Below are 27,166 nucleotides of genomic sequence, written 5' to 3' on the forward strand. Positions count from 1 at the left end.
TTCCCACTGAGCAGGGGGCCCGACACGGGGCTTGGTCCCAGGACCCTGGGATCATGACCTGAGCCACCAGGCACCCCTTACTTACATGGTTCTTAAAAGGGCCTTCAAAAGGGTGCCTGGGTGGCTCAGTTGCCTAAGCCTCTGCCTTCAGATCTGGTCATTATCTCAGGGTCCTGGGACTGAGGCCCACGTTGGGCTCCCTGCTCTGCAGGGAACCTCTCTCCTCTCTCTCTCTCTCTCTCTCTCTCTCTCTCTCTCTCTCCCTCTCCCCCTGTACCCTTCTCCCCTGCTCATGCTCTCACTATCTCCCTCAAAATGAATAAATAAAAAAAATCTTCAATAACAAAGGCTAAAAAAATTCCATTTTATTATGCTATTTAATATAGCTAATTAAGAATGGTCCCTGCTACAAGATAAAGTACAATTTCTTAAAAACAAATGTCTCTAGTTAGACATTTTTAAACTTTCTCTTTTCTCTTCCCTTTCAGCTTCTCTGTCAGAAAAGTTTGTTGTGGTCATTTTATTTTATCTTACTTTATTTTTTTAAAAGATTTTATTTATTTATTTGACAGAGAAACAGAGCTCACAAGTAGGCAGAGAGGCAGACAGAGAGAGAGGGGGAAGCAGGCTCCATGCTGAGCAGAGAGCCCAATGTGGGGCTCGATCCCAGGACCCAGATATCATGACCTGAGCTGAAGACAGGCTTAACCCACTGAACCTCCCAGTCGCCCTGTTGTGGTCATTTTATATATATAATATCAGTGATGGGAAAATTGTCTTTGATGATGGCTATTGATGGAGTACATGGGCTGAGAAAGGGAACTAATATTTCTTGGCACCAGTAGGTAGTAAGCCGAGCATGTTGCACGTGTGATTTTATTTAATTCTGGTTACGATCATGTGAGGTATAATACCTATTCTTTCTAAGATGGTTACATCATAGAGGGGGAGATAGAACAGTTAAGTTACAGTCAGAAGTGGCCTTCTTAGCTAACAGTTCAAAGGAAACTCATCTTTTTCATTAAATGGGAAAGGTAATTGGTTGCTCTTCACAACAACTTGAGGATCAAGGCAATAATACATGTAAATTGTAAAGCATGACAAAAATATAGAGTAGTAATATTTTTAAAGGAATGATTTATGACATTCAAAATTAAAATATAGTTAGCCATTTAGTGATTGAAGCCAGTATTAGATATTTGGATTCCCTTTGATTTCATTGCAAGTGATAAGCATAAATAAAATGTGCCATAGAGATTGAAGAAAAAAATTTTTTTAAGATTTATTTATTTATTTATTTGACAGACAGAGATCGCAAGTAGGCAGAGAGGCAGGCAGAGAGCCCGATGCGGTGCTTGATCCCAGGACCCTGGGACCATGACCTGAGCCAAAGGCAGAGGCCTTAACCTACTGAGCCACCCAGGCGCCCCCAGGAGATTGAAGAAAATTTTAATTTTCCACCCTCTGGAACTTACCATTTGAAATCAAATTTAATGTGAGACCAGAAGAATCAGAATGGGATAGTGCAAGAAGTTAAGGCAAAAGAAATTTGAAAAGGTACATACAGGAGTTCCCTTACCTCTTACCTTTAATTAGTAACAGTTGCTTGCTACATAGTTGCTGATTATAGGTAATCAAGTTGGAGTAGTAATAAAGAAGCTTCTTATTCTATAACAAAAATAAGTCAGGTATGTGCAAAGGATGTATATCATTTTTTTTGTTCTGTAAACAGGAAGCACAGTCCTATGCAGATGACAACAGTTTATTATTCATGGAGACGTCAGCCAAAACATCGATGAATGTAAATGAAATATTCATGGCAATAGGTAAGTTTTTTTCCAAGCAGTAGATGTAAGCAAGTTACACTGTGGCATACTTGGTTTAACTGTCTTCTTTTTAAAAACTCTTGATTGGGGGGCATCTGGGTGGCTCAGTGGTTACGCCTCTGCCTTAGGCCCAGGTCGTGGTCTCGGGGTCCTGGGATGGAGCCCCACATCAGGCTCTCTGCTCAGCAGGGAGCCTGCTTTCCCTCCTCTCTCTGCCTGCTTCTCTGCCTACTTGTGATCTCTCTCCCTCTATCAAATAAATAAATAAAATCTTAAAAAAATTAAAACTCTTGATTGGGACACCTGGATGGCTCAGTTGGTTAAGTATCTGCCTTTGGCTTAGGTCATGATCCAAGGGTTCTGGGGTTGATCAAGTCCTGCATCGGGAAATTGTCTGCATTGGTGGCTCTTGCATTTTATTGTCTATGCACTATTCATGCATCAAGCACTCTTCTCATTCCAAAACATTTTTATTAACTGGCGTGCCCACAGACTTATGCCCAAATAAGAAATATTCCTTTTATTGAAGTCATGCAAATTAACCAAGTAACAGCTGGTTCAGAGGCTGAATTGCTACAAATACTGTCAGAATATCTACCACTAAGTGAGAGAAACTAGTGATAGCCCATTTAGGCTCAATAGGAAAAAAACAGTAAAATATTTTACTGAAAAGCTCAGGCTTGAAGTTTATTAGGGAAATAATTGTGAAGGATTGTGTGGCAATACACTCTTTTTATAAATAGAACACAGGATTACACCCAGAAATCACATCTGAAAAGCTAGTAACAGAAATCAAGAAAATAATAGATCCATCAAATCAGGCTGAACTTTTAAACTTTTCTAATGGTATTAAGACACCACCAGATGGGCTTGCTTGCTTGTTTTTTTATTTTTAAGTAATCTGCACCCAATGTGGGACTTGAACTCATGACCCTGAGTTAAAGAGTCCCATGTTACACTGAGCCAGCCAGGCACCCCCAGTTGGACTTTAATTTGTACTTTTTATTCAGATGTGCTAATATATTTTTCCAGTCACAAAGTAACCTACGTATTAGAACTTCCAGTTATTTTCCTGAAATTACAGTGTTTCTTTCCTTTAAAGAAATATCAAGCATTAAATTGAATTGTGGCCTTTCTGTTTCGTTTACCAGATTAGTAACTTAGATCACACAGTGCACTCATTATTTTCACTCTTGATGACTTCCTATAGGGAGTAGTTATTTAGTGGGAGAAAGTCTACAATAAATTTATCATCTGCTTTCAATGTGGTAAGATTTTGCTTACATGGCTTTCATTGTACATCTTCATGAACTTGATCTGGGATTTTTAGCCTCTTAAAATCCTAATTTAGGGGCAAATTGGTAAGCTCCAGTTTCCATATACCTAACAAATATTATCAGCTTTACTATAGTAATATAATAAGATTTGAGACAGAAGACTGCTTCTGAGACCTCTAAGTTATGTTTTATTTTATCTTCTCACAGTAAAAGTTTACCAGTAGAAGCTTAAAAGTTTCTCATTCTACTTTATTTCCTTCAACCTTATAATTTCAGATCTAATTACAGAAAGCTCATTGAAAAGTATGGTAAAGGGAGAAATCTCAGTTCAAAATCTAAGAGTATTAATTATAATACAGTTTATAAATGCTAGTTTACTCTTTGTCCCTACAAGCCTTTGTTTGAAAATATATTTCACTGGAAATTTGCCATTTTATTACCATTTACCCTACCATCCCTAGCGCCGTTTCTAGAGAAGTAGCCCAAGGTGAAGGAATTTCCATTGATTCCTAAGATGATTAATGTTGATGTGAAATATTAAAACAAATAAAAGATCCAAAATGCAACTGAGCGTTTAGATACTGAAGTAGAGCATGTTCAATTTTTGGGTAACCTGAGCCATGGCTAAGGTAAAGCTGGAATTCAACCATGGTAGTCTCTGCCCAAGGTTGATAAGACCAGTATTTTTAGTCACCTTTATAATTGGTACTCCTAGAGATAGTTAATATTCAGTGAATGCAGCACATGAAGAATCTTTGGGATTCAAGCAGACTACATCTAACAGGTATGTTTTTAAATCAGTGGGATCCAGGCTCCAGAGAACGGCCATTAGCTATATAGAGAGCTTAGCAGAGCTAAAACTAACTGCTTGTTGAGGACTTTATCCAAATGTGGCAAGACAGGATCATGCAGCCCAGAATTGGCAAAGTTTTTTGAGGTAGACCATTTAGAATCAAGTCTGCTTAGAGTAGGCAGAGCTACTGGTGAAAAAATATTTATGTAGCAGTCCAGAGATCATTGATATAAGCTAAGATTCTTTATAAACATTGGCTGGCCATCATCTTTATTGACTTAGATTTTCTTTAAACAATAGAGGTATTAATGATTATGAAATAAAGTATTACTGTTCTGGTATACTGACTGAATATAAAGAAATATAGCTCCAGTCAACTTAAGTTTTAATTGTATGTCTCTAACTGTTCCTTATCTTACCCTTCCCTCAACCCACTAACCTCACTAAGGACTGACCAAAGAATAGTATTTGGTAATATCTAGTAGATACTTAATAAACATTTCAAAAGAATGAGCAAATAGCTCTGTGATAGTTTGGGTTAACCCAGCGGGGGCGGGGGGAGATTATAAGTAAGCAGATGAAAATAATTCTAACACAAATATTCTGATTGTGTATATTTTAATAATTTATCTCTCAGCTAAAAAGTTGCCAAAGAATGAACCACAGAATCCGGGAGCAAATTCTGCAAGAGGAAGAGGAGTAGACCTTACTGAACCCACGCAGCCAACCAGGAGTCAGTGTTGTAGTAACTAAACCTCCAGTTTGAACTTGCTGGAATTTTCTTCTGCTTCCTAAATGTTAATGACAGTGGAATTGGAGCATTTAACCAGCCCAGTATGACTTCCAAAAAGAAGAGACTTATGATAGAGTCAAGTTTCTAATACAGAATTATTTTAAGTGTTTTGAACTTAATTTTTAATAACATGCATGTGACCCTTTGACTAATGTTTCAGAAGTAGAAGTGGGGAATGAGAGCTGTGTGTGTACGCTTGTTTCCTTGGACGGTTAGGGAATCATTTCTCATCACCGGGGATAGAGTCAAAGGATGATGTAAACCCACAGTTAACCAGCCACTTCTATGTAAAAGATTTGGAACTTATTAATTTGGGCTTTTCAAAAACAGTCTTTTTTTAGAAGGAGGTTCTAAAAATATTTATGCTTAGCTACAGTATTCAGGAAACTGGTAATTTCTTAGTATGCATATTTAAAATGTACATTCCACATTTTAACAAATTAACCACAAGAAAACAGTCCCACATCTCCAGGGGGAAAAACACAAACATTAGTGGTATCTAAAGTATAGCCAGTCCTGGTATTTTTAGTGGGATTAAAAAAAAGTCAAATGTAACCTCATCTTGTTTTAAGAATATGAAAAATGATAAATGCATCTTAATGGATGGTGTTCCCTTCAAACATGTGAGCTCTTCAACAAAAATGGAACAAACCAGGTGTCTGTGATTTCTGTTTAATCATTGCTGGCCATTACATAAGTTTTATTGTTTGGGGGAAGGGAGGGAACTTTTGTTCCCTTTGGACATAATATAGTCAATGTACTAACAATTATGTACATTCAAACTTGATTATTTTAAATTCGATCTTCAGCTGTACTGTAAATAGGGTACTGCACTGTAGTCTCCATATATGTTTATTACTTTCCTGTAATATTTAAGAATTACTTAAAAGTATACAAAATGTACAGTTACTAAAACAGCTAATTTTTCCTTTTCTCTCCCTTTGAAAGGAAGGGGCTTCTGTTCCTACATGGCTTAGAACCATAATAAACAATGTACCAGTAATTTGTAACATAAGTATTGCAGTATGTTAGTAACAATCTTGCAGGCTTGTTTTCCAAAGTTCATTTTATTTTGGTCAGTTCAGTATATTGCACTAATTGTTTTAGGTATTTTCATTATATGAAATCTACCATGTGTCCGAGATGATTTAATCTATTTAAGTGTTGAACTGCTAGCAGAACTTGTACATTTACAGTAATTCAGAATTAGTAAGGAAAACAGTTCACCAGTGTTTAGTTTTATATTGAGGTGCTCAGGTTGGAATAAAGTGGTATAAAAAAGCAAGTACTTGTTTTTCTCTTTTTTGGCATGGAACAGTGAACATAGATAAGTGGTATTATGTAACCTAAAATATGCTTTTATAGTTTCTTTAATACATTCTTAAAAATTATTTATGTGGTATTGAAGTATTATCATAATATCTGGTTCTTTGAAGAATTGTCTTTACATTTTTGTACTCTTGATAATCGGAACTTTATCTTTTGTCAGTCAGAAACTGATACTCAATTCCCTTGAGAAGTATTACCATGACTGTAATGTTGTCTCTGGAGCCAGCCACTAAAGCAGCACTTACAAGTTCATGGCTAATATACTTGGCTGCACCTTCATAGAAATTTTCAGTGCGTGATTCTTTTTCACTTGAATTTTTGGACACATCATCTACACTGGTTGGTCCATTGATTTCTTTCTCACCGTAAAGATCATGATTACTCATTTCTGGTGGAAATGTTTGTTCATTTTTAGGGTTAGAACATGTCGAATCAAACAAATTTTCCTTTGAATTTATAGTTGGTACACATTCTGTAGATTCAGGTTTATACTGAAACAATATACGGATATTACTTTCTGATACAGAATTGCTTGGTTCATAGATTAGGAAAGGCTCTTTGGATGGTAAAGATTGATTTTTTGTGTTAGAATAATAGGCTTCTTCATATACTTGAAATATTGTCATTGCCAGCGCAGTGACTTCCTTTGTATCCAAAACTTCCCAGAGTCCATTAGTAGCTAAGATAAGGAATTGGCATAAGTCATCAATAGGGACAGAGATAGTTTGAGGTGCTGGTATAATAGATTTTTTCAGTTTGAGATTTCCATGAAATCCAAGTCCTCTTGTGGTTTTTATTTGCCCTTCTAGGAGCCCATATGGTTCATTTGAACTGATGATTGCTCCATTCTGAAGTAGTCGTCTTCTTTCAGTTATGTTTCGCGTAGTGTGTTCTTTGGTTATGCAAAAGCCTCTTCCATTTCTGCATAAGATTGCTTGTACATTACCTAGAAGATTATTAGAAAAAAATTGATCTTAGAAATTTAACAGCCAATTGTATCAAAATATGCTGTTAATTTTATTCTGTGTTTCAGTGCATAAGTAGAAAGGCCATTTTAAAATATTTCTTACATAACGTGAAATACTGATAATATTACGTGACTTATGGTAATTAACATTTGAAACTGAGAGGCCAGTTTATCCCTCATTTTTAAGTAACTTAGTGTTTAAAATACTGCACTTAAAATAACTAAAACTACAAATACAAAATAATCATTAATTTTTTTATGAAACAGCTTCTGAATATTTTATAGAGCCGAGAGTTGAACTTTTTTATGACCAACATATACTCTATAGAGTAGACACTTTTTAAATGTTTAAATAAATGCCTTTTTAATTAAAAACACAAGCATAGATTTTTTTTTTTAAAGCGGAGTTTGATAGTTTTATACCTAGTAAAACTTAAAACTTAAGCTCATTATAGGTGTGGGCGATGAAGAAAATTATAATGCCACTGTTAATGTCAGTCTTACTAGTTTCATGTTGTGTGGTTAAAAAGAAATTAAGTCAATTAGCCCTGTAAAAAAATGTATTATTAATGTATTACATGGATAATAGCTAGCCAACATTAAATTAAACCCTTTGATTGAAAACTGAAGTCTTAAAAGTTGATTGTAGTTTATCATGGTTCAGATGAACTTGTGATGTGTGCTTCATTGAAATAATAAGAAAATCTAAACATAATATTCTGAACAGATTAAGGGATGGTTGTACTACTAAAACTCCCTTTGGTTTATTAAAAAAAGATTTTTTAGTTTATTAAGAAAATAATTTTCCCCAAGTTTTCAGGAACATGATTGTATATTCAAGCATAAGCAAGTTTTTCTTGATATGGAATCATTGTTTATAAGAGGGCATATAAATTATTCTGAGATGGAGTTAATGATGTTTGAATATTACAGTACCTTTGAGAATGAAAATCCCTGGGATCATGCAAAATTTACATTAGAATATCTGGTTTCAAGCATGGTACTATACCTGGAATCTGAATTTTGTTGCTACAGGAGTTCAATTCTAAAGATTTCAGAAGGCTAAAGTCTACCCAACTATAATATGGTTGGACCTAAAGAGTTTAAGTTGATCAAGCATTAGTGTCAGGCACAGGCTGAGCCTGTTGGCTCATTTACGTAATGGGAATTAGAAAGATAATGTATGTTAGTTTTTTAAAAAATTTTATTTATTTATTTGTCAGAGCTCACAAGCAGGGGAAGCAGCAGGCAAGGGTAGAAACAGGCTCCCCACTGAGCAAGAAACGATGTGGGACTCTATCCCAGGACCCTGGGATAATGACCCCAGCTGAAGGCAGATGCTTAACCAACTGAGCCGCCCAGGCATCCCTGGAAAATGTTTTTAAAACCAGAGAACTGTGTAAGTGATAGTCCTAAAAACTACACGACCTCATTTACTTTTCTGTAGTTTGGTTATTATTTTGTATTAACTTGTCTTTTCTGCTGGTCATTTTACTTAAACTCTGCAGAAGATAAATTGGTAAAATAATTCTTGACTTTTGCTGAGTTGTAAATTATTACTGCACCAGCAAAACAGCATGGATTGGTAATGAACATGCCACCTGGGTAATCAGATGTTCTGTTAGGAGGACATATGATTCAATACCTCTTTTAAATCAGAAAATTATGTGTGTACATACACTAGAAATAGTTGCAACCATAGCTCTGAAAACACGGGACATTATTTGGCTCAAAATAGTTAAATCCACTGATTTCCTAAATGTTTTATTTGCATGTGGCAATTCAAAGACCACTCAGCAAAAGAAAAAGTATTGTTCTTCTGTTGTATGATTTGAAAATAATTCAATACAATTATGTTGTTACAATGAAAAGTGGTAAACTGGTATTTTTATTTTAGTTGCCTCTGCAGAAATCGGTAAGCAAAGCCTTAGGCACTATTTGCCTTCTCTTTTTTTTTTCTTTTCCCAATTGCTCATTAGATGTAGGAAATGCCATTTCAGCTTATTTTACTATTGTGAACATCCCTTGGACTCAGTATGATAGAACTTCCTAGAAGAAGGGTCATTAAATCCTGGTTGCTCTTTTCACTTTACCATTTACTTGCTGTCTGGCTTTGAGTTCGTTGACAGTTTGTTCATCCTGGTGTAAATGGAAACAGTGCCTTCTGAATAATTCACATTCTTTCCTATGTGAATGGTGCATGAAGAAAAACGTGGAGGAGAGGTGCTTACTATACTCAACTATTCATGCATAGTCTAAGAAGTAGAGGGTAAATAAAATTCAAGCCTTGGAGGAGTACTGTTGGGACAAACAAGAAGGAAAATTGTATGTGCAGAGGTCTTTAATTTTTTCTTGTTGCCTGAGCCTACGTTGCATATGCTATCAGCTGCAAGTGGAATTGTTGAAAGCAGTTGACTACATTAAACTGAAAGTTAAGATAGACTAATGAAGAAAAAGTCCCAAGGAAGAGGGGAAATTGGAGGAAGATTTAAATAACACTGTATGTCCAAGTGTCTGGGGAACTGAAAGAGGAAAGGAATAGTTCATGACAATTTAAAGCCTGGCTTTTTTTTTTTTTTTTTTTTTTTTTGTCAGAGTGAGCACAGGCAGACAGAGTGGCAGGCAGAGGCAGAGGGAGAAGCAGGCTCCCCGCTGAGGGACTCGATCCCAGGACGCCAGGATCATGACCTGATCCTGGTCATGAAGGCAGCCGCTTAACCAACTGAGCCACCCAGGTGTTCCAAAGACTGGCTTTAAAGAAAGGTTCCTGTAACATCTCTGGAGGGAATAAGAATAGACAGTGAGCTGATCTGAAGACTCTTCTACAAAAGTTTCTGTGAATCTGGGCATAAGTACTTCAAATTCCTAGACAAAGTTACCAGCTTCAGCAGTTTGGAGAGATTGTGCCCTTCAGAAAATGTTATCAGAACAAAAGTGGAACAGGATTACTGTAAGAGGGACATTAATTATATGGGGATTAGAAAAATTGCTTTGAGATGATGCTCAACCCTTTTCAAGATGGTATGTGTAGTCAGGCAAAGTATTCCTTATACAGAGAACAATGATGTGACTGCCTCCTGCAATTAATTGCTGGGTTATCTTCAACTTGTGAAAATGAAGAGTACTCCTGTAAACTTTGGAGTGACCTTATAATCATGAATTCTAGATCTGAATGGGCAAGATCAAGATTTCTTTTTTTTTTTTTTTTTTTTTTCAGATAAAGCCACTCACTATTAAAGATAATAGGAAATTTTTAAGAAAATTGGAGGAAAATGGAAGAAAAATTTTATGTGGTGGAAGAAAACGAAACATATCTAGGATGCAGGAGTGCCCAGAAATAAAAAGTTAGCTTGGTTTGGAAGAAACAGCATGGAGAATTGGAAACACTTGGGAGTCTGACACACTTGGTTGGGCTTTAATTCCAACTTCATGTCCGTGTGACCTTCATTTAGTCACTTTTATTTCCCTGAGTTGAGTTTTCTACCTGCAGTGTTATTTTTTCATTGTTACTGTGAAGATTTAAGAAGGTAATTTTAATAAGTTGAAACTTGATAAGGGTTGTTTTTTTTTTTTTTTCCTTTGGGTTCCATGAAAGGGAAAGCAGGAGAAGAGAGGCAATCCAAAAAAGATTGAGATGAAGCTATAAATATTTGATTTTAGACACACTTACAAAAAAAATTTTAATTCTTATGAAGTAGTTTAATGGGTTTAAAGTAGTAAGGAGCAATAACTTAGAGCTTGGGAAATGAAATAGTTATTGGGGAAAGAAAAAGCAATTGAGAAGGAGCATGCACAAACAGGAAATTCAAACTGAGGTGTACCTAAATTGGAAACATAATGAAATTATGTGAATGAAGTCAGGGAAACAACTTATATCCAGTTTTTCTGCAAGACTAATTTTGTCAGGAAAGGCTGAATTTGTATGCATGGGCACCAGGTTTATGACTCTACTGGTGATCAGTATGAGAGCCTTGCTGATGGAGAGCCAGTTTTCATCGATTATTTAAAAGATCCCTTTGTTCATTTTGTAAGATGTATGAGCATGAAACTCAAAGTCACCATTGTACATCTAGAGCCTAACAATATATGAGTTCACCACCAACATAACCCAAAAAAAAGGAGAGAGGTAAGGTAAAGCATATAAAAAAGTCAGTGTTATTTAAGAATATGGTTTCTTTCCTGCATAGAGTAAGGTGATTCTGGAATTGAATTATGTTTTAAAGATTTTATTTAATTTGTCAGAGAGGGAGAGAGCACAAGCAGGGGGAGTGGCAGGCAGAGGGAGAAGCAGGCTCCCTGCTGAGCAAGGAGCCCAATGTGGGACTCTATCCCAGCACCTGAATTAGGTTTTAAAGAAAAAGGATGGGACTGGAAATAATTATCAGAAACTACTTTTGTTTTCTAGTGCCCTAGTTTTCTGTCCAGTGAGCTCATTCTAGATCCAGAGACCAGTCATAGCTTTCCCAATACTTTTCTACTATTCACAGTTCCTTAATAGCTGACCACCTCAAGCTCCTGTCTTTCTTTTCTCAAGGTTACCAAGTGATTGCTTTAATACAGCCTCAAGGTAAGGATACGGATGTTTTCAATACGTAAGAAGAATGAAGCTCACCAATTATGTAAGGTTGCATCACTAGTACAATAATAGTTTCTGGGGCCTCATTGAACGGAATTATTAAGAACCAATATGCACTGGAGCGCCTGGGTGGCTCAGACTCTTGGTTTCCATTCAGGTCATGATCTCAGGGTCATGAGATAGAGACCCACATCAGGCTCCACACTCAGCACAGAGTCTGCTTGAGATTCTCGCTTTCCCTCACCTTCCTCCAATGCCCCCTCCTCCCACTCTCTTGTGATCGGCCTCTCTCTAAAATAAAATCTTAAAAAAAAAAAAAAAACGAGGGGCACCTGGGTGGCTCAGTCATTAAGCGTCTGCCTTCAGCTCAGGTCATGACCCAGGGTCCTGGAGTCAAGCCCCACATCAGGCTATCTGCTTGGCAGGAAACCTGCTTCTCCCTCTCCCACCTGCCCTGCTTGTGTTCCTTCTCTCCCTGTGTCTCTCATTGTCAAATAAATAAAAATAAAATACTTTTTTAAAACCCCAAATATGTACAAACTAGACAGATACTGAATAGATAAAGTAAACCATTCACATACCAGTGCCCATTTACCATCCCAGAAATCCTAGGGCGCCTGGGTGGCTCAGTGGTTAAAGCCTCTGCCTTTGGCTCGGGTCATGATCTCAGGGTCTTGGGATCGAGCCCCGCGTTGGGCTCTCTGCTCAGCGGGGAGCCTGCTTCCCCCCTCCCTCTGCCTGCCTCTCTGCCTACTTGTGATCTCTGTCAAATAAATAAAAATCGTTAAAAAAAAAAAAAAAGAATTATCTTAAGAAATCTATTCTGCCTGTGCTCTATAAATGAAACAACAAAGCCTGGATGACAGTGCATGTATTCAGTTTATTGAATATTTTAAGCCCACTATTGAGACCTACTGCTCAGGAAAAAAAAAAAAAAAGATTCAAAATATTACTGCTCATTGACAATGCAACTGGTCACCCAAGAGCTCTAGTGATGTACAACAAAATTAATATTTTCATGCCTGCGAACACAACATCCATCCTGCAGCCCATGGGTCAAGGAGTCGAATTTTGACTTTCAAGTCATTAAATACTTCTATGAAGTTATAGCTACCATAGATAATTATTCCTCTGATGGATCTGGGGAGAGTAAATTCAAACCTTCTAGAAGGGATTCACCATTCTAGATGCCATTAAGAACATTAATGATTCATGGGCAGAGGTCAAGATATCAACATTAACAGGAGTTTGGAAGTTGATTCCAGCCTTCATGGATGACTTGGAGGGGTTCGAGACCAGTGCGGTAAGTCACTGCAGGTGTGGTAGAAATTCAAGACAACTAGAATTAGAAGTGGAGCCTGCAGCTGGGACTGTAACTGCAGTCTCATGATCAAACTAAATGGATGACGAGTTGCTTCTTATGGATGAGCAAAGAAAGTGTTCGCTTGATATGGAATCTGATCTACTCCTGGTGAAGATGCTGTGAAGATCACTGAAATGACAACAAAGGATTTAGAATATCACATGAACTCAGTTGATAAAGCAGTGGCCGGGTTTGAGAGGATTGACTCCAATTTTGAAAGAAGTTCTACTGTGGGTAAAATATTAACAGTGTCACGTGCTACAGAGAAATCACTCATGAAAGGAAAACCAATGGATGTGGCAAACTTTATTATCTTATTTTAAGAAATTGCCATAGCTACCCAAAACCTCAGCAACCATCACCCCGATCGGCCAGCAGTCATCAGCATCAAGGCAAGATCCTCCACTGCCAAAAGGTAACAACTCACTATTGAGACCTCAGATGATGATAAGCATTTTTTAAAAATTTTATTTATTTATTTGACAGAGATCACAAGTAGGCAGAGAGGCAGGCAGAGAGAGAGGAAGGGAAGCAGGCTCCCTGCCAAGCAGAGAGCCCGATGCGGGGCTCGATCCCAGGACCCTGGGATCATGACCTGAGCTGAAAGCAGAGGCTTTAACCCACTCAGCCACCCACGTGCCCCTATGATAAGCATTTTTTAGCAATAAAATACTTTTTGTTAGTGTGTGCACATTGCCTTTTTAGACAATGTATTTCACGCAATAGACTACAATACAGTGTGATCATAACTTACAGGCACTGGGAAACAAAAAATTCATCCGACTCATTTTGTTGCAGTATTTGCTTTATTGTGGTAGTCTGGAACCAAACTTACGAGATACCTCCTAGGTATGCTTGTATAAAAAGAGACAAGTTCATATACATATACATATAAACAAAAAAGTCTGAGAGGGAAGAAATAAAATTATGCTGTTGTAAGGGTTTTATTCTATATGTAAAGTGGTATATATCATTTGACAGTAGACTCTGAGAGGTTAAAGATGTACACTATAAACTTAAAAAATTGTATAACAAAGAGTTATAGCTAACAGCCTAACAAATGAGATAGATAGGAATAAAGAAATCAATTCAAAATAAGGTAGGGGGCACCTGGATGGCTCAGTGAGTTAAGCCTCTGCCTTCAGCTCAGGTCATGATCCCAGGGTCCTGGGATCAAGCCCCGCATGGGGCTCTCTGCTCATCAGGGAGCCTGCTTCCCCTCCTGTCTTTCTGCCTGCCTCTCTGCCTACTTGTGATCTCTGTCTGTCAAATAAATAAAATCTTTAAAAAAAAAAAAAAAATAAGGTAGTAAAAGAGATAATATACAACTGTGTTATCAACAAAGAAAAGAATAAAGTTGGACCCCTACCCCATGACATACACAGAATTAATTCAAAATGGATAATAGACCAGAAGGTAAGAGATAAAACTATAAATCTCTTAGAACAAAAATACTGGTGTAAGTTTCTGTGGCCTTGGTTTAGGCAATGGTTTCATAGATGACACCAAAACTACAAATATCAAAACAAAAAAGTTGATAAGTTGGATTTCATCAAAATTAAAGTATTTTTGCTTCAGAAGATAATTAAGTATTAATTATCAGAATTAATTAATTATAATTAATTATAATCAATTATTATTAAGTATTAAAGTATTTCCTAACCATACAACTGGTAAGGGACTTGTATTCAGAATATAAAAAAGAATCTTGCAACTCAATAGACAAGTAACGCAATTTAAAAATGGACAAAAGATTTAAGTAGACATTTCTCAAAGGAAGATATTCAAATGACTAATAAGCACATAAAGAGATAGTCAACATCATGAGTCAACAGAAAAGTGCAAATCAATACCACTTCATACCCACTAAGGTGGCTAGAATCAGAAAAACAGCATTAAGGTAATGTGTAAAAATTAAAACACTCATAGGTTACTGGCAGGACAGTGAAATGGTACAGCCTTTTGGAAAAAAGTTTGGCAGTTCCTCAAATGGTTTAGTGTAGAATTACCTTAGGACCCAGCAATCCCACTCCTGTGTATATACCCAAGGGAGTGAAAACATGTCCATACAAAAACTTACGTACAATGTCCATGCCTGCATTCTTCATAATAGCCAAAAATTAGAAACAACTCAGATGTTTTTCAACTGAATAAATGGATAAGCAACATACAGCATAATTATACAGTGAAATATTACCCAGCAACAAAAAGAAGTACTCATGCATGTTACAACACGGATGAACCTTCAAAACATGCAAAGTGAAAGAAGACAGTCACAAAAGGACCCAAATTCTATGATTACATTTATTGGAAGTGCCCAGAATACGGAAATGTATACAGACAGAATGTAGATTTGTGGCTGCTTGGACCTGGAGAAATGGCAGGTTAGAGAGCTGATTTCTAAAGCGTACGAGATGTCTTTTTAAGAGGACAAAAATGTTCTAGAATTGACTATGGGGAATGTTGCACACATCTGGGACTGCACAATTTACATGGGTGAATTGTGTGCTTTGTGAGTTATATCTCAATAAAGCTATTAAAAATAAAAACACTGGGGGAGACAAAGGGATCAGATAAGAATCCCTTATGTTTATAAGGAACTAGTGTGGTTAATTAGATATGTAAAATTTATGGTTTATTTAATGTTAGGGGAAAAGTATAATTATGTATTCTGTATAAATATATTTGTTAGTGTTTTGATTTTGTGAGGATTAATTGAAATAAAATAGAGCACCAAGAGAAATTATAAAATAAAATATAAATGGGAAGAACTAAGAATAAAAAAGTCAAGAATGTCAGTTTGGAAATATTTTTTCCCACATGCATGAATTCAACAGTTGTTCAGTGGCTTCATTACTGCACTCATGTTTCATTATATAGTGAGGTTTTTGTTTTGTTTTATTTAATTCCTGAGTTGGGATGACCCTGGTATTTTATAAATTTAAATAAATTTGTACAGGAAATACAGAAAAATACAGGGAAGATAAATTCCCATGCTATAATTATAGGTCTTGTTACATAAAATACAACACATGTCTTGATAAATTTCTGTGAAAATTTACTTTTTGTAACCGATTTAAATCATTTTTTTTCAGGAGCAATCACGACCTCCTTTTCACAAGTTGGAACTTTTCCCTACATATTTGTTTCTATTAAAATAAAGGATGCCTAAATGAAAACAGTTTAACACAATTATGTAAGCCTGAAAATTAGATCCAACAAATGTCTGACCTGGAGATTAGAACCAGCCAAACAGCAGTGATCCTGGAAGTAGTGAATCATAGGAAATTAGACATTTAATGATAGTGTCTATTCACTGTCTCATAATTCTTCCTTCAATTTTACAAGAACCCTGATGTATAATGACATTTTCTTTTTTTTAATATTTTATTTATTTGACAGAGACAGACACACAGAGAGAAGGAACACAAGCGGAAGGAGTGGGAGAGGGAGAAGCAGGCTCCCCGTTGAGCAGGGACCTGACGTGGGGCTTGATCCCAGGGCCTTGGGATCATGACCTGAGCTGAGGGCAGATGCTTAACAACTAAGCCACCCAGGCGCTCCTATAATGACATTTTCTAATGGAGGTCCCATGTCCAAGAATATGGGTCAGTTCCCAGAGTGGTGTAAAATCTGAAAACTGTGCATGAAGTAGACCTGCTCTGAAGCCATCTGGAACATCAGCATAAAGTCTGAGAAATGACAAAATTCTGAGGAAACTGGCATTGGATTTGGCTTCTTTTTATTACTTAATCTGGAGTACTCATCTTGGGCTCAGAACCAGAGCTTGATCAGAAACAGGCTTACATCCAGGGGCCTGGACATTGTGGTAGTCTTTGTGATGATCTGGTTTTGGTTCGGAACCATCTCAGACACGTCCCACTTGCTGAGGGCCAGCCTCCTCTGGTTGTGGAAGCAATTCCCTTCAGATGCAGCATGACATAGTGGGCTTGATTTCCAGCTCCAATACCTACTACCTCCGAGACCCTGAACAAATTATCTCACCTCTCTGAGATTCCAATTTCTCATCTGGAAAAGTGGGGTAACAACACTTAGATATAAGGGGGGAGGTGGGAGATAGAACAGATGTTTAAGGTCCAAACTTGCAGCAAGTAGTAAATCCTGGAGATCTAAAGCACAGTATATGGAATATTGAGACTACTGTGTTATAATCACCAAACTTGCTGAGACGAGAATTTAATTGTTTCAATCACCAAAAAGAAATTATAATTATGTAACATGATAGAAGTGCTAATTATCACCCAAACAGCAATCATATTACAATATATAAATGTATCATATAAATATACTTCAAACTTGTACCATGTTATATGTTGAATGCATTAAAAAAAAAACAATACTTAGAAGATATGAGGATATCTTTAGATACCAGGGTTCTCATAAGACTAAATGAAAACTTGGGCTATATTCCCTATTCAATGAGTGGACACTGCTATTAATAATAACTCTAGGGCAGTGGCATCTGGGTGGCTCAGTTACTTGAGCATCTGCCTTTGGCTGAGGTCATGATCTCAGGATCCTGGAATCCAGCCCTGTTTCCAGCTCTGTGCTCAGCAGGGGGTCTGCTTCTCTCTCTCCCTCTCTCTCTGTGCTCTCTCTCGCTCACTCTCAAATAAATAAAAAAAATCTTTAAAAAATAATAACAATAACTCTAGGGATGCTTGGATGGCTCATTCAGTTACACGTTTGCCTTCAGCTCAGGTCATGATCACAGGGTTCTGGAATCAAGTCCCATATTGCGCTCCTTGCTCAGCAGGGAACCTGCTTATGCCTTTGTCTGCCACTCCCCCGCTTGTGCTCTCTCTCACAAATAAATAAAATCTTTAAAAATAAAATAAAATAATAAATAAACTGTCCTTGTTTATCAAGCACCTGGGTGGCTAAGTCAGTTAAGCATCTGCCTTCGGTTTAGGTCATGATCCCGGAATCCGGGAATTGGGTCCCACATCAGGCTCCCTGCTCAGCCGGGAGTCTGCTTCTCCCTCTGTCCTTCACCCTGCACATGCTCTCTCTTGCTCTCTCAAATAAATAAATAAAATCTTTAAAATAATAATAATAATAACTCTATACAGGGGCACCTTACTGGCTCAGTCAGTAGACCATGAGATTTCTTGATCTCAGGGTTGTGAGTTTGAGCCCCACAGTGGCAGTAGGGTTTACTTAAAAATAGTAATAATTCTGTTGATGAGGGGGGTAGTGGAAACCTGCTTAAGCATCTCATGGAACTCAGCTTAACTTTGCTAAAAATGTTTTACGTATGGGCTTTCCATTTTGGCAACCTCCTAAGATAGAACTTTAGCCCTAAAAGGATTGCTTCTTGAAATACAATTTTAAAAACACAGCCAAATGTTTGGAGAAGAGAATATATGCTCATAAACTTGAGGCACAAACTATTGTTTTCTTTAAAATTAAATTGATACTACTTTGCCCAGTGAGCACAAGTGGCCTATTCCAAATGTGTTATCAGAGTAACTGACCAGTTTAAACAACCAGGCTTGTAACAATCCTCAAAAAACTTTCCATTCTCCTGAAAAAGGGAAGTATGGGAAATGTTTTATGTTTCATTCAGATCTATTGCTTTGCCTTTATCTACAGCTATATTGGTACCTCATTTAGAAAATTTAATGTTTTGGTCAAATTATTACATATATGTTCCTTCTTGGGAGAAAAAAATTACAATTATTTTTATGCCTGCAATCTGCATCTAAACTGTGGTTCTTAGACGCCTGGGTAGCTCAGTGGGTTAAAGCCTCTGCCTTCGGCTCGGGTCATGATCCCAGAGTCTTGGGATCGAGCCCTGCATTGGGCTCTCTGCTCAGTGGGGAGCCTGCTTCCTCCTCTCTTTCTCTCTCTGCCTGCCTCTCTGCCTACTTGTGATCTCTCTCTCCATGTCAAATAAATAAATAAAATCTTTTAAAAAAATAAAAAGAACTGTGGTTCTTGATCATTTCTTAGTCAATGGAATTTCAAGGCATTAATAAGTCACTAAATCTTAGGTCACTAAATAGCTCCAGAAGCAAGAGGAGTTTTGCTACCAGGGATAAAAAATAACTGTAAGGTGTAATGTGCACTACTCCATGTACATACCAGTGTTTGCAATATGGAGTACTCCAGACATTATTTGCGGCATCATCTGGGAAGGGAAACTCTTTGCCAAGTCATCGGCTTTATTAATTTTCCAATTCTTCTCAGTATAGGGTTTTTTAATATTGCCTTCCAATATACAAGTAACTGCAGAACAGCCACTCCATCGAACCCTGGACACTTCATTCCTTCCGAGACATAAAAGCCTGTCCATTCTCCAAAACGCTTTCGCAAAGGCTTTGTGTATGTTCTCATACTCACATTTCACCTTTTTTCTCTTTTTCTTTACGGAGGAAAAAAGTTCTTCTATAGCTACGTATTCTTCCCTAAATACCGTGTGAAAGGATTTGATTACATTTTGCTCTTCAGCAGTCATTTGGTAGGAAGGATCAAATCTGGAAAGCTGATGGAGAAGTAAAACTGGGAGTTCCGTTGCAGTCAAGCCTGCTGCTGAGGCGCCATGATGGCCATCAAACAAACCAAAAAAACACACATCGGGTTTATTGCCAAAGTTATTCACCACAGTGAATTTATCATTCATGTCAGCTTTCCATGTAGAATTTCTGTCTTCACAAATGGCTACACCTTTAATCAATACATGACAGACTGCTTGAGAACATAAGGAACTCCTGTGAACGTTATCAATAATCCTATAGTATGCTGGTATTTGTTTCTTCCAAAGTAGCTCAAAAGCATTGTTAATGCTCTGTAGGATTTTTTCAGTGAATATAGAAAATGACAATAGTTTAGTGATTATAAACTGTCTCTGAATGGAAATCAGGGGGAGCGCTGGTTTCTTTGTACTCATCCATTGAAACCCCAGGGTGGCCAGAGCCACATGCTGCTTTTTATGGAGGAAAATATCAGGTAGACCAATTTCGTGCTCGCACATGGAACAGGGAAATGTGAACGGTTGATCATGCTGCTCTTCAAGGTCTTCAGAGTCTCCTGATGGTCTGTTCTTTTTCTTCCTTCTAGAACACCTTCTTCTCAATGGAAGTGAGATGTCACTTTCTGATTCAAATGTTGATTTTCCCTCATTCCAGTCCCTTGATTTCCAAAACACTCTGCAAACAGGACAAAAGGTACTTACATGCCAGGAATAACACATTGAAAGCTTTTTTCTTTTTTAGGTTTATTTATGTATCATAGAATTGGAGAGAGTGAGCACCTGGCAGGAGCAGAGGGAGACAGTCTTCAAGCAGATTTCCTGCTGAGCACAGAGCCCAACTCTGGGCTTGATCTCTTGATCCATGAGATCATGACCTGAGCCCTGACCCCAAGTGGACAGTCAGGCACTTAACCCACTGAGCCATCCATGTGCCCCAACACATTGAAAGCCCTTGCAAGCAGACCCTTGTCTTTCCAATTTGTTTTAATTTTTCAAAACTCTATGCGGGCCTACTATTGAATATTCTGATGCATCTTTCTATCATTCCTAAAAAAAAAAAAAATGCACAAAAAGTACTCAAAAAGTTGGTGATTGAACTTTGTATGCCTGAATAAAATTAGGTAAAGTCTCTACAAAGTCAACTAGAAATCTAAGAACAAATACTCAGAGAAATCGCACAAGATTGTATCCCAGGCATGTGAAGGTTTATGCTTGAAAACTAGGTATTTGATTTAAAATTTCAGCATAATTATTTTTGTACCCCATTTTATCTTGCTGAAAACACTTTTTTTTCTTCCCCTACTTAAAGGGTTCACAGGAAAATGAATAGGAGGGGTGCCTGGGTGGCTCAATCGGTTAAGCATCCAACTTTTCCAGCTTTGGTCATGATCTCAGGATGGTGGGATTGACCCTGCATGAGGCTCTGCACACAGTGCCCTGTCTGCTTGAGATTCTCTCCCTCTGTCTGCCTCTCGGCCCCTTCCCCTGCTGGTGTACACTCTCTAAAATAAATAAAATCTTTATTTTTTTTTAAAGAGTTTATTTATTTGACAGACAGAGAGCACAAGTAGGCAGAGAGGCAGGCGGAGAGAGAGGGGGGGAAGCAGGCTCCCTGCTGAGCAGAGAACCCGATGTGGGGCTTGATCCCTGGACCATGGGATCATGACCTGAGCCGAAGGCAGAGGCTTAACCCACTGAGCCACCCAGGCGCCCCTAGTTAGTAGCTTTAAATGTTTATGACATGTGACATATTAACTTCGACTCAACTTCATGTAAGTTATATTTAACTTCAACTCAACTCACAGAAGTTGTATTTGATCTTAGTACATTGAAAGTGTTAGATACGCATACAACAATAAGAATGTCTGAGGTCCATAGGGACTTGAAATATTCCAAGCATAGTAACAGGTATTCAAGAATGCTGATAGTTATTAAAATAAGAAATGAATACATTTAGTCCTGATGACAAAATAGTATCTCTGAGCATAAAAGTAATGCATAATCATTTTTAAGTTCAAGACAGAAGGACACAAACTAGAAATGAAAGAGCTTTCACCTTTTTTCTCCAGTCTCACCCCCACCTCCCAAATCCCAGTCTTGGTTAGTGGCCTGTTATCTATCTTTTGAAATATGTATACTATAATAAATTAATAATATATGTGTCATTTTATATAAATATAATTATCATATATCAATAATATATATTATATATTTTCTATATTATATAAGTATGATAATTATATCACTAATATGTGTTATTATATTAAATATAATTAAATATATAATAATACATTAATAGTATTAACATAACTTACATAAATATACTTACATATAAAATATATCTGTCATCTTTTCTGAAATGTAAATTTTGTAGACCATCCTAAAATCTGCCATTATTACTCAATACTAAGTCATGGTCTCATACTGAAAGTTTGAATATGGACAAACAAAACAATATACTATGAACAATGTAGAGTTTGGATTTTTAAAAAAGAACTGTCTTAAAAAAAAAAAAGCCTGTCATCACTTAGAAATTATAAGGCCTTAGCCAAGTTATTAAGCTTCTCTGAACATCTGCTTTCTTATCTGTAAATGAACAGGATTATTTATAGCATCAAATGAGATAAATGGTGAAGCAATTGGCAATAGGGGACACTCAAAAACTGCCTGCACCTTCTACCCTAAGCAAAAAGGGACACTTAGGACTGAACCAAATTAAAACATATCACATGACATGAAGACATGAAATTGTAACGCTTAGGGGAAAATATATTCTATATAAAACTAATTTTTAAAAAATCAATAAATCAATGGGAATTTTTTTTTTAAGTGATCTTAAGACCCAATATGGGACTTGAACTTACAACCCTGAGATCAAGAGTTGTTTTACTGACTGAGCCAGCCAGGTGCCCTGGGTGAGGATTTTTTTAATAGCAGTACCTGAATCTGAGTGTTTCAGAATTGTGTTATATGTATTTATTAATATGTTGTGGTAAACTGTATATATCATTGCCTCACTACAATGATTACTCACTTTAACAAATAATAATAAACTGGACACATAAAATAGAACGCAATTTAGGGGCACCTGACTGGCTCAGTTGGAGGAGCCTGGGACTCTTGATCTTGGAGCCCTGAGTTCAAGCCCCATGTTGGGTGTAGAAATTAAATAAATAAAGACTTAAAAAAAAATGGAACACAATTTTGAGAAACATATGTAAATTAAAAATGAATGCATAAGTAAAGGAATACAATAGCTACAGAAAATAGGCAAATATCTTTAAGATTTTTTCCCAGTAGAATTTTCATTCTATATGCTATGCAAAAGTCTTATACCTAGGGATGAAAATTTTCTATGATAAATGATAAATAAGATGGTGTACCATGTAATTGGCAACGGGCTTTAGCAACCTTCATACATGGTTTACATATGGCATTATGATTTAAAATTAAGCAAAGCTCTGAAAAGTTTAAAATGTTTTGCTGCTTTCTTTATTTGTATTTAATTCCCTGAAGGGCACAACTGTACTGAATATAGCTACTCATTTCTATTGTAAAATTTTATTTACAAATTTTTTTAAAAGATTTTATTTATTTATTTGACAGAGAGAGGGATCACAAGTAGGCAGAGAGGCAGGCAGACAGAGGGGAAAGCAGGCTCCCCGCTGAGCAGAGAGCCTGCCATGGGGCTTGATTCCAGGACCCTGGGATCATGACCTGAGCCGAAGGCAGAGGCTTTAACCCACTGAGCCACCCAGGCACCCCCTCCATTCACTTCTTCAACACCTACACCAGGCCACCTACGGTGAGCACATGTTGCTAAAGACACACAGACAGGTAAGGCTTGAAGCTTCGAGGGGAGGAGTCTGCAGAGCCATTCATGTGCTCATGCAAAGAATTAAACAGGTCAGATGAAGTTCAGGACAGTGTCCACCCAGGGACCTAACCCCTCATCTAGCTATGAGTGGCATCACGACACCTGAGAAGCCGACCCAGAAAAACTACAGTGGAGAGAGATCAACAGGGGGGTCCAAGGCAAATTCAAGGGAATGACCAGTTAGCAGGAGGAAGGAGGACGAGGACCCAGGGAAGGAACTGGACAGGCAAGCAGAGAAGTATGGGGAGAAATGAGTACTGGCTAAGCTATTGAGCTCTTTTGGTGAAAATGTATTACAAATATTTTTATTTGCTATTATTTGGTAATGTTAATGTAAAGGTTGCAGTTTTCCTGAGGCTTGATGAACTGTTGGGACAATCTATAAGATACCCTACTACTGTCATTTGACTTAGAGTCAATCCTTTACACCAGAAGTTTATTTTCTTGTATATGGGGAATAGCCATAATACAGTTCTCTCTCACATGAAGCTATGCTTAGAGTGTAATGTGTCTTTCATTCAGTCAACAAATACTTGAGTGTCTGCAATATGCTAAGTACTATGTTAAGTACTGTTTTATTTGCTGGGGATACAACAGTGAACCAAACAGGCATGGTCTCTGATGAAGCTTATATTCTGATACAAAAGCAATACATAAAGGAAACATGTATACGTGTAATACCATATGGGGGTAAGTACTAACATGAAAAACAGAGGGGCACCTGGGTGACTCAGTTGGGTTAAGCCTCTGCCTTCGGCTCAGGTCAAGATCTCAGGGTCCTGGGATCAAGGCCTGCAGCAAGCTCTCCGCTCTGCCTGCCTCTCTGCCTACTTGTGATCTCTCTCTCTGTCAAATAAATAAATAAAAATCTTAAAAAAAGAAAGAAAGAAAGAAAAACAAAGCAGAATAAGAGTATAGAGAGGGATGGAAGCCCTCTTCTGTATAAGGTAGTCAGAAGAATATACCATTTCCTCATGTACTTAGTCTAACAGGAAGCCAAGATTTCATTTGATAACTAAGAAAGTGGAGGAAAAAGAACACTGCAGATAAAATTGTTTATTGACTTACAGATGGCAACAGACACATGAAAAGATGCTCAACGTTAGGGAATGCAAATCAAAACCACAATGAGATAGATATCACCTCGCACCTGTCAGAATGGCTAGAATCAAAAACACAAGAAACAGCAGGTGTTGGCGAGGATGTGGAGAAACAGGAACCCTTGTTCCTGTCGGTGGGAATGCAAACGGGTGTGGCCACTGTGGAAAACAGTATGGAGGACATTATTTACAATAGCGTAACTATGAAAGCAGCCCAAATGTCCATTGATAGAGACGTGAATAAAGAAGTAATATCCATAGATAGATATCGATATTACTTATGAGTACTATATACTTATAGATATTACTTATAACCATAAATATGGATATTACACATATATATACATATATATATGTATGTGTGTATATATATATATAAAACTTGGGATATTGGGATATTACTCAGCCATAGAAAATGAAATCTTGCCATTTGTATGAACATAGATGGATCTGGAGAGTATAATGATAAGTGAAGTGAGTCAGAGAAAGATAAATACCACATGATTTCATTCATATGTGGAATTTAACAAAACAGATGAACAAAGGAAAAAAAGAAACAAACCAAAAAACAGACTCATAAGTGTAGAGAATAAATCGACAGTTACCTGAGGGGCGGTGGGGGAAACAGGTGGGACCTTTCACAGAGTCCCACCTCCTAGACTCACCATGGGATCCTACTGGTCTGTCTGTGGCCTTGATCATTTACATTGGGATCTGATTTACCGATTTAGGGAATTTGCCAAATAGTGTTCAGCCCTCCTCCCGGGAGGGTTATCAAGTGTATTCAGCCTGAGTGACCCCTGAGTGTTCCGGTTTCTCACAACTGTGTTTTCTTTCTCATCAAACTTGGATACAAACAAGCAAAAAAAGGGGGGGGGGGATTAAGAGCACATTTATCATGATGAGCTCTGAGTAATATACAGAACTGCTGAATCACTGGGGGGCCTGGTGCAGTCAGTTAAGCTTCTGACTCTTGAATTCAGTTCAGGTCATGATGTCAGGGTCAGGCTCTGTGTTCATTGTGGAGTCTGCTAGAGATTCTCTCTGACTCTTCCTCTGCCCCTCCCCCTGCTCATGTTCTCTCTCTCTCTCTCTCTCTCTCTCTCTCAAGTAAATAAATAAATAAATCTTTACCAAAAAAACTGTTGAATCACCATATTGTACACCCGAAAGTAATGTAATACTGTATGTTAATTACACTTGAGTTTAAAAAAAAAAAAAGTTCATTGACTACATTTGTCATCCAATAGAAATGAAAATTTACCTGAAAGCACTATTAATTTCCTTGCTCATTTGGAACTGTTACCTCCCTTGGCCTTCCCTTTACCACCTTTCCCCAGTCTCTGTTCCTCCAACTTGGATAGTAATGGTGATGGCTGTGATGGAGGTAGTTACGATGGTGGTTGTGGTGGGGGGTGTCCCACAGATGTGATGGGAGACGTCTCCACGTGGAATGTTCACGACATCACCTGGAACCTCGGTCAGAACTCTCTTTATGATTCTGAAGGACTATGAAGGAGGAAGGGCAAAAACTGTATTCAGGAACAAACCTGTGCTTGAAATTTCAGAAAGAAGAATCATTCATTAAATATACTGTCTTATGCCTGCATACTAGGATTAAAAAATAAGAGGAGGGCCTATCCAGTTGAGTTTTTTCCTTATAAGTATGGCACTTCCAAAATACTGATTCCAGAAGGCTACGCTTAATGTATATACCAGTTCTCTTCTCAGTCGGTGGAGGTAAGGTATCTCAGGCTAGCCCTCCAGGAGGCTGCCTCCTACCTGCCCTTTAGGGTCTGCCCACTCCATCTCACTGCCCTAAGTCATTACCTGACTTATAGACCTTGTTTGAACTGTCTTTTTGTTTCTTGAGATTGTCTTCACTCCTGGCCAATACCTTTAGTTCCTAGGCTTATAATCCAAAACTGCATTCCACCCTATCACCCCAGGATGGATTCAAACTAAAGTTCTAGAGCAATTTGTTTGCATATTGAAGAAATTTAGACAAGACAACCGCTTACTAGACATTTCCACGGGGATGTATTACAGTCAACTCAACGCTAACATATGCCAAACGGAACTCATTACATTTCCTCCAGAATCTCCTAGCATTACCTTGATTAAGCTGGAAACGTTTCACAGAATCCTCTTCTCTGTGTGGTTCCAGGTTAGAGTTGGCCAAGAAAGGAATCTGGAGGCACCATATCTGAATGCCATCATGGTTCAGTGAGATGACCAGTAGATGCAGAGATGCCTGGCAGGTTCCAGCTTGTCCTGGCTCCCTCCACTTCGCCTCCAGCTCTTCCTCTTGACGGAAGGCCCTGTTGACGTCTCTCCCTTTCCATCTCCTCCTCCCCCTGTTTGTGCTCTCTCTCTCTCCCCCTCTCAAATGAATAAATAAATCTCTAAAAAGTAAATTATACTTGAACAATAAATTATACTTGAACAATAAATACAGATTGATTAATTGATTGATCTGGGGCTCTAGACTGACTCAGTCTGTGGAACATGTGACTCCTGATCTCGAGGTTGTGAGTTTGAGCCCCACCTTGGGTATAGAGACTACTTAAAAATAAAATCTTAAAAAAAATCAATTTAAAAGAAAAAAGTCATAAAGCTTGTACTTGTTTCTTATTATAGTGGAAAATGTAAGCAAGTACGTGGGTTCTCAAGTGAAAATGTTCTTTTCTTCCTTCCTCAATCCATCATCCAAAGAGAGACCCCCTGGACAACAGGGATCTTTCCAACATGGGTCAAAAAACAATTTGA

At 37.7% G+C, this 27,166-nt stretch overlaps 2 protein-coding genes across 2 annotated transcripts in view; one reads left to right on the forward strand and one right to left on the reverse strand.

The window, feature by feature from the left end:
* The window catches only part of RAB5A (RAB5A, member RAS oncogene family), a 30,003-nt gene extending 24,029 nt beyond the window's left edge, over window positions 1–5,974 (forward strand). Inside the window, exons 5-6 of the mRNA XM_080828876.1 lie at window positions 1,733–1,826; window positions 4,534–5,974. Coding sequence (XP_080685002.1) covers window positions 1,733–1,826; window positions 4,534–4,649 — 210 coding nt within the window. The 3' untranslated portion in view covers window positions 4,650–5,974. The remainder of the gene's footprint in view (window positions 1–1,732; window positions 1,827–4,533) is intronic.
* A 190-nt stretch (window positions 5,975–6,164) lies between these two features.
* On the reverse strand, window positions 6,165–25,690 carry PP2D1 (protein phosphatase 2C like domain containing 1; the record flags this gene model as incomplete). The annotated part of the gene is made up of 3 exons (XM_080828861.1): window positions 6,165–6,964; window positions 19,033–20,096; window positions 25,662–25,690. 3 exons carry the CDS (start codon window positions 25,688–25,690, stop codon window positions 6,165–6,167), a joined length of 1,893 nt encoding a protein of 630 aa, XP_080684987.1.
* Between the last annotated feature and the right edge of the window lie 1,476 nt (window positions 25,691–27,166).

Source organism: Martes martes, assembly GCF_963455335.1.
Source record: "Martes martes genome assembly, chromosome: 1".
Classification (NCBI taxonomy): domain Eukaryota; kingdom Metazoa; phylum Chordata; class Mammalia; order Carnivora; family Mustelidae; genus Martes; species Martes martes.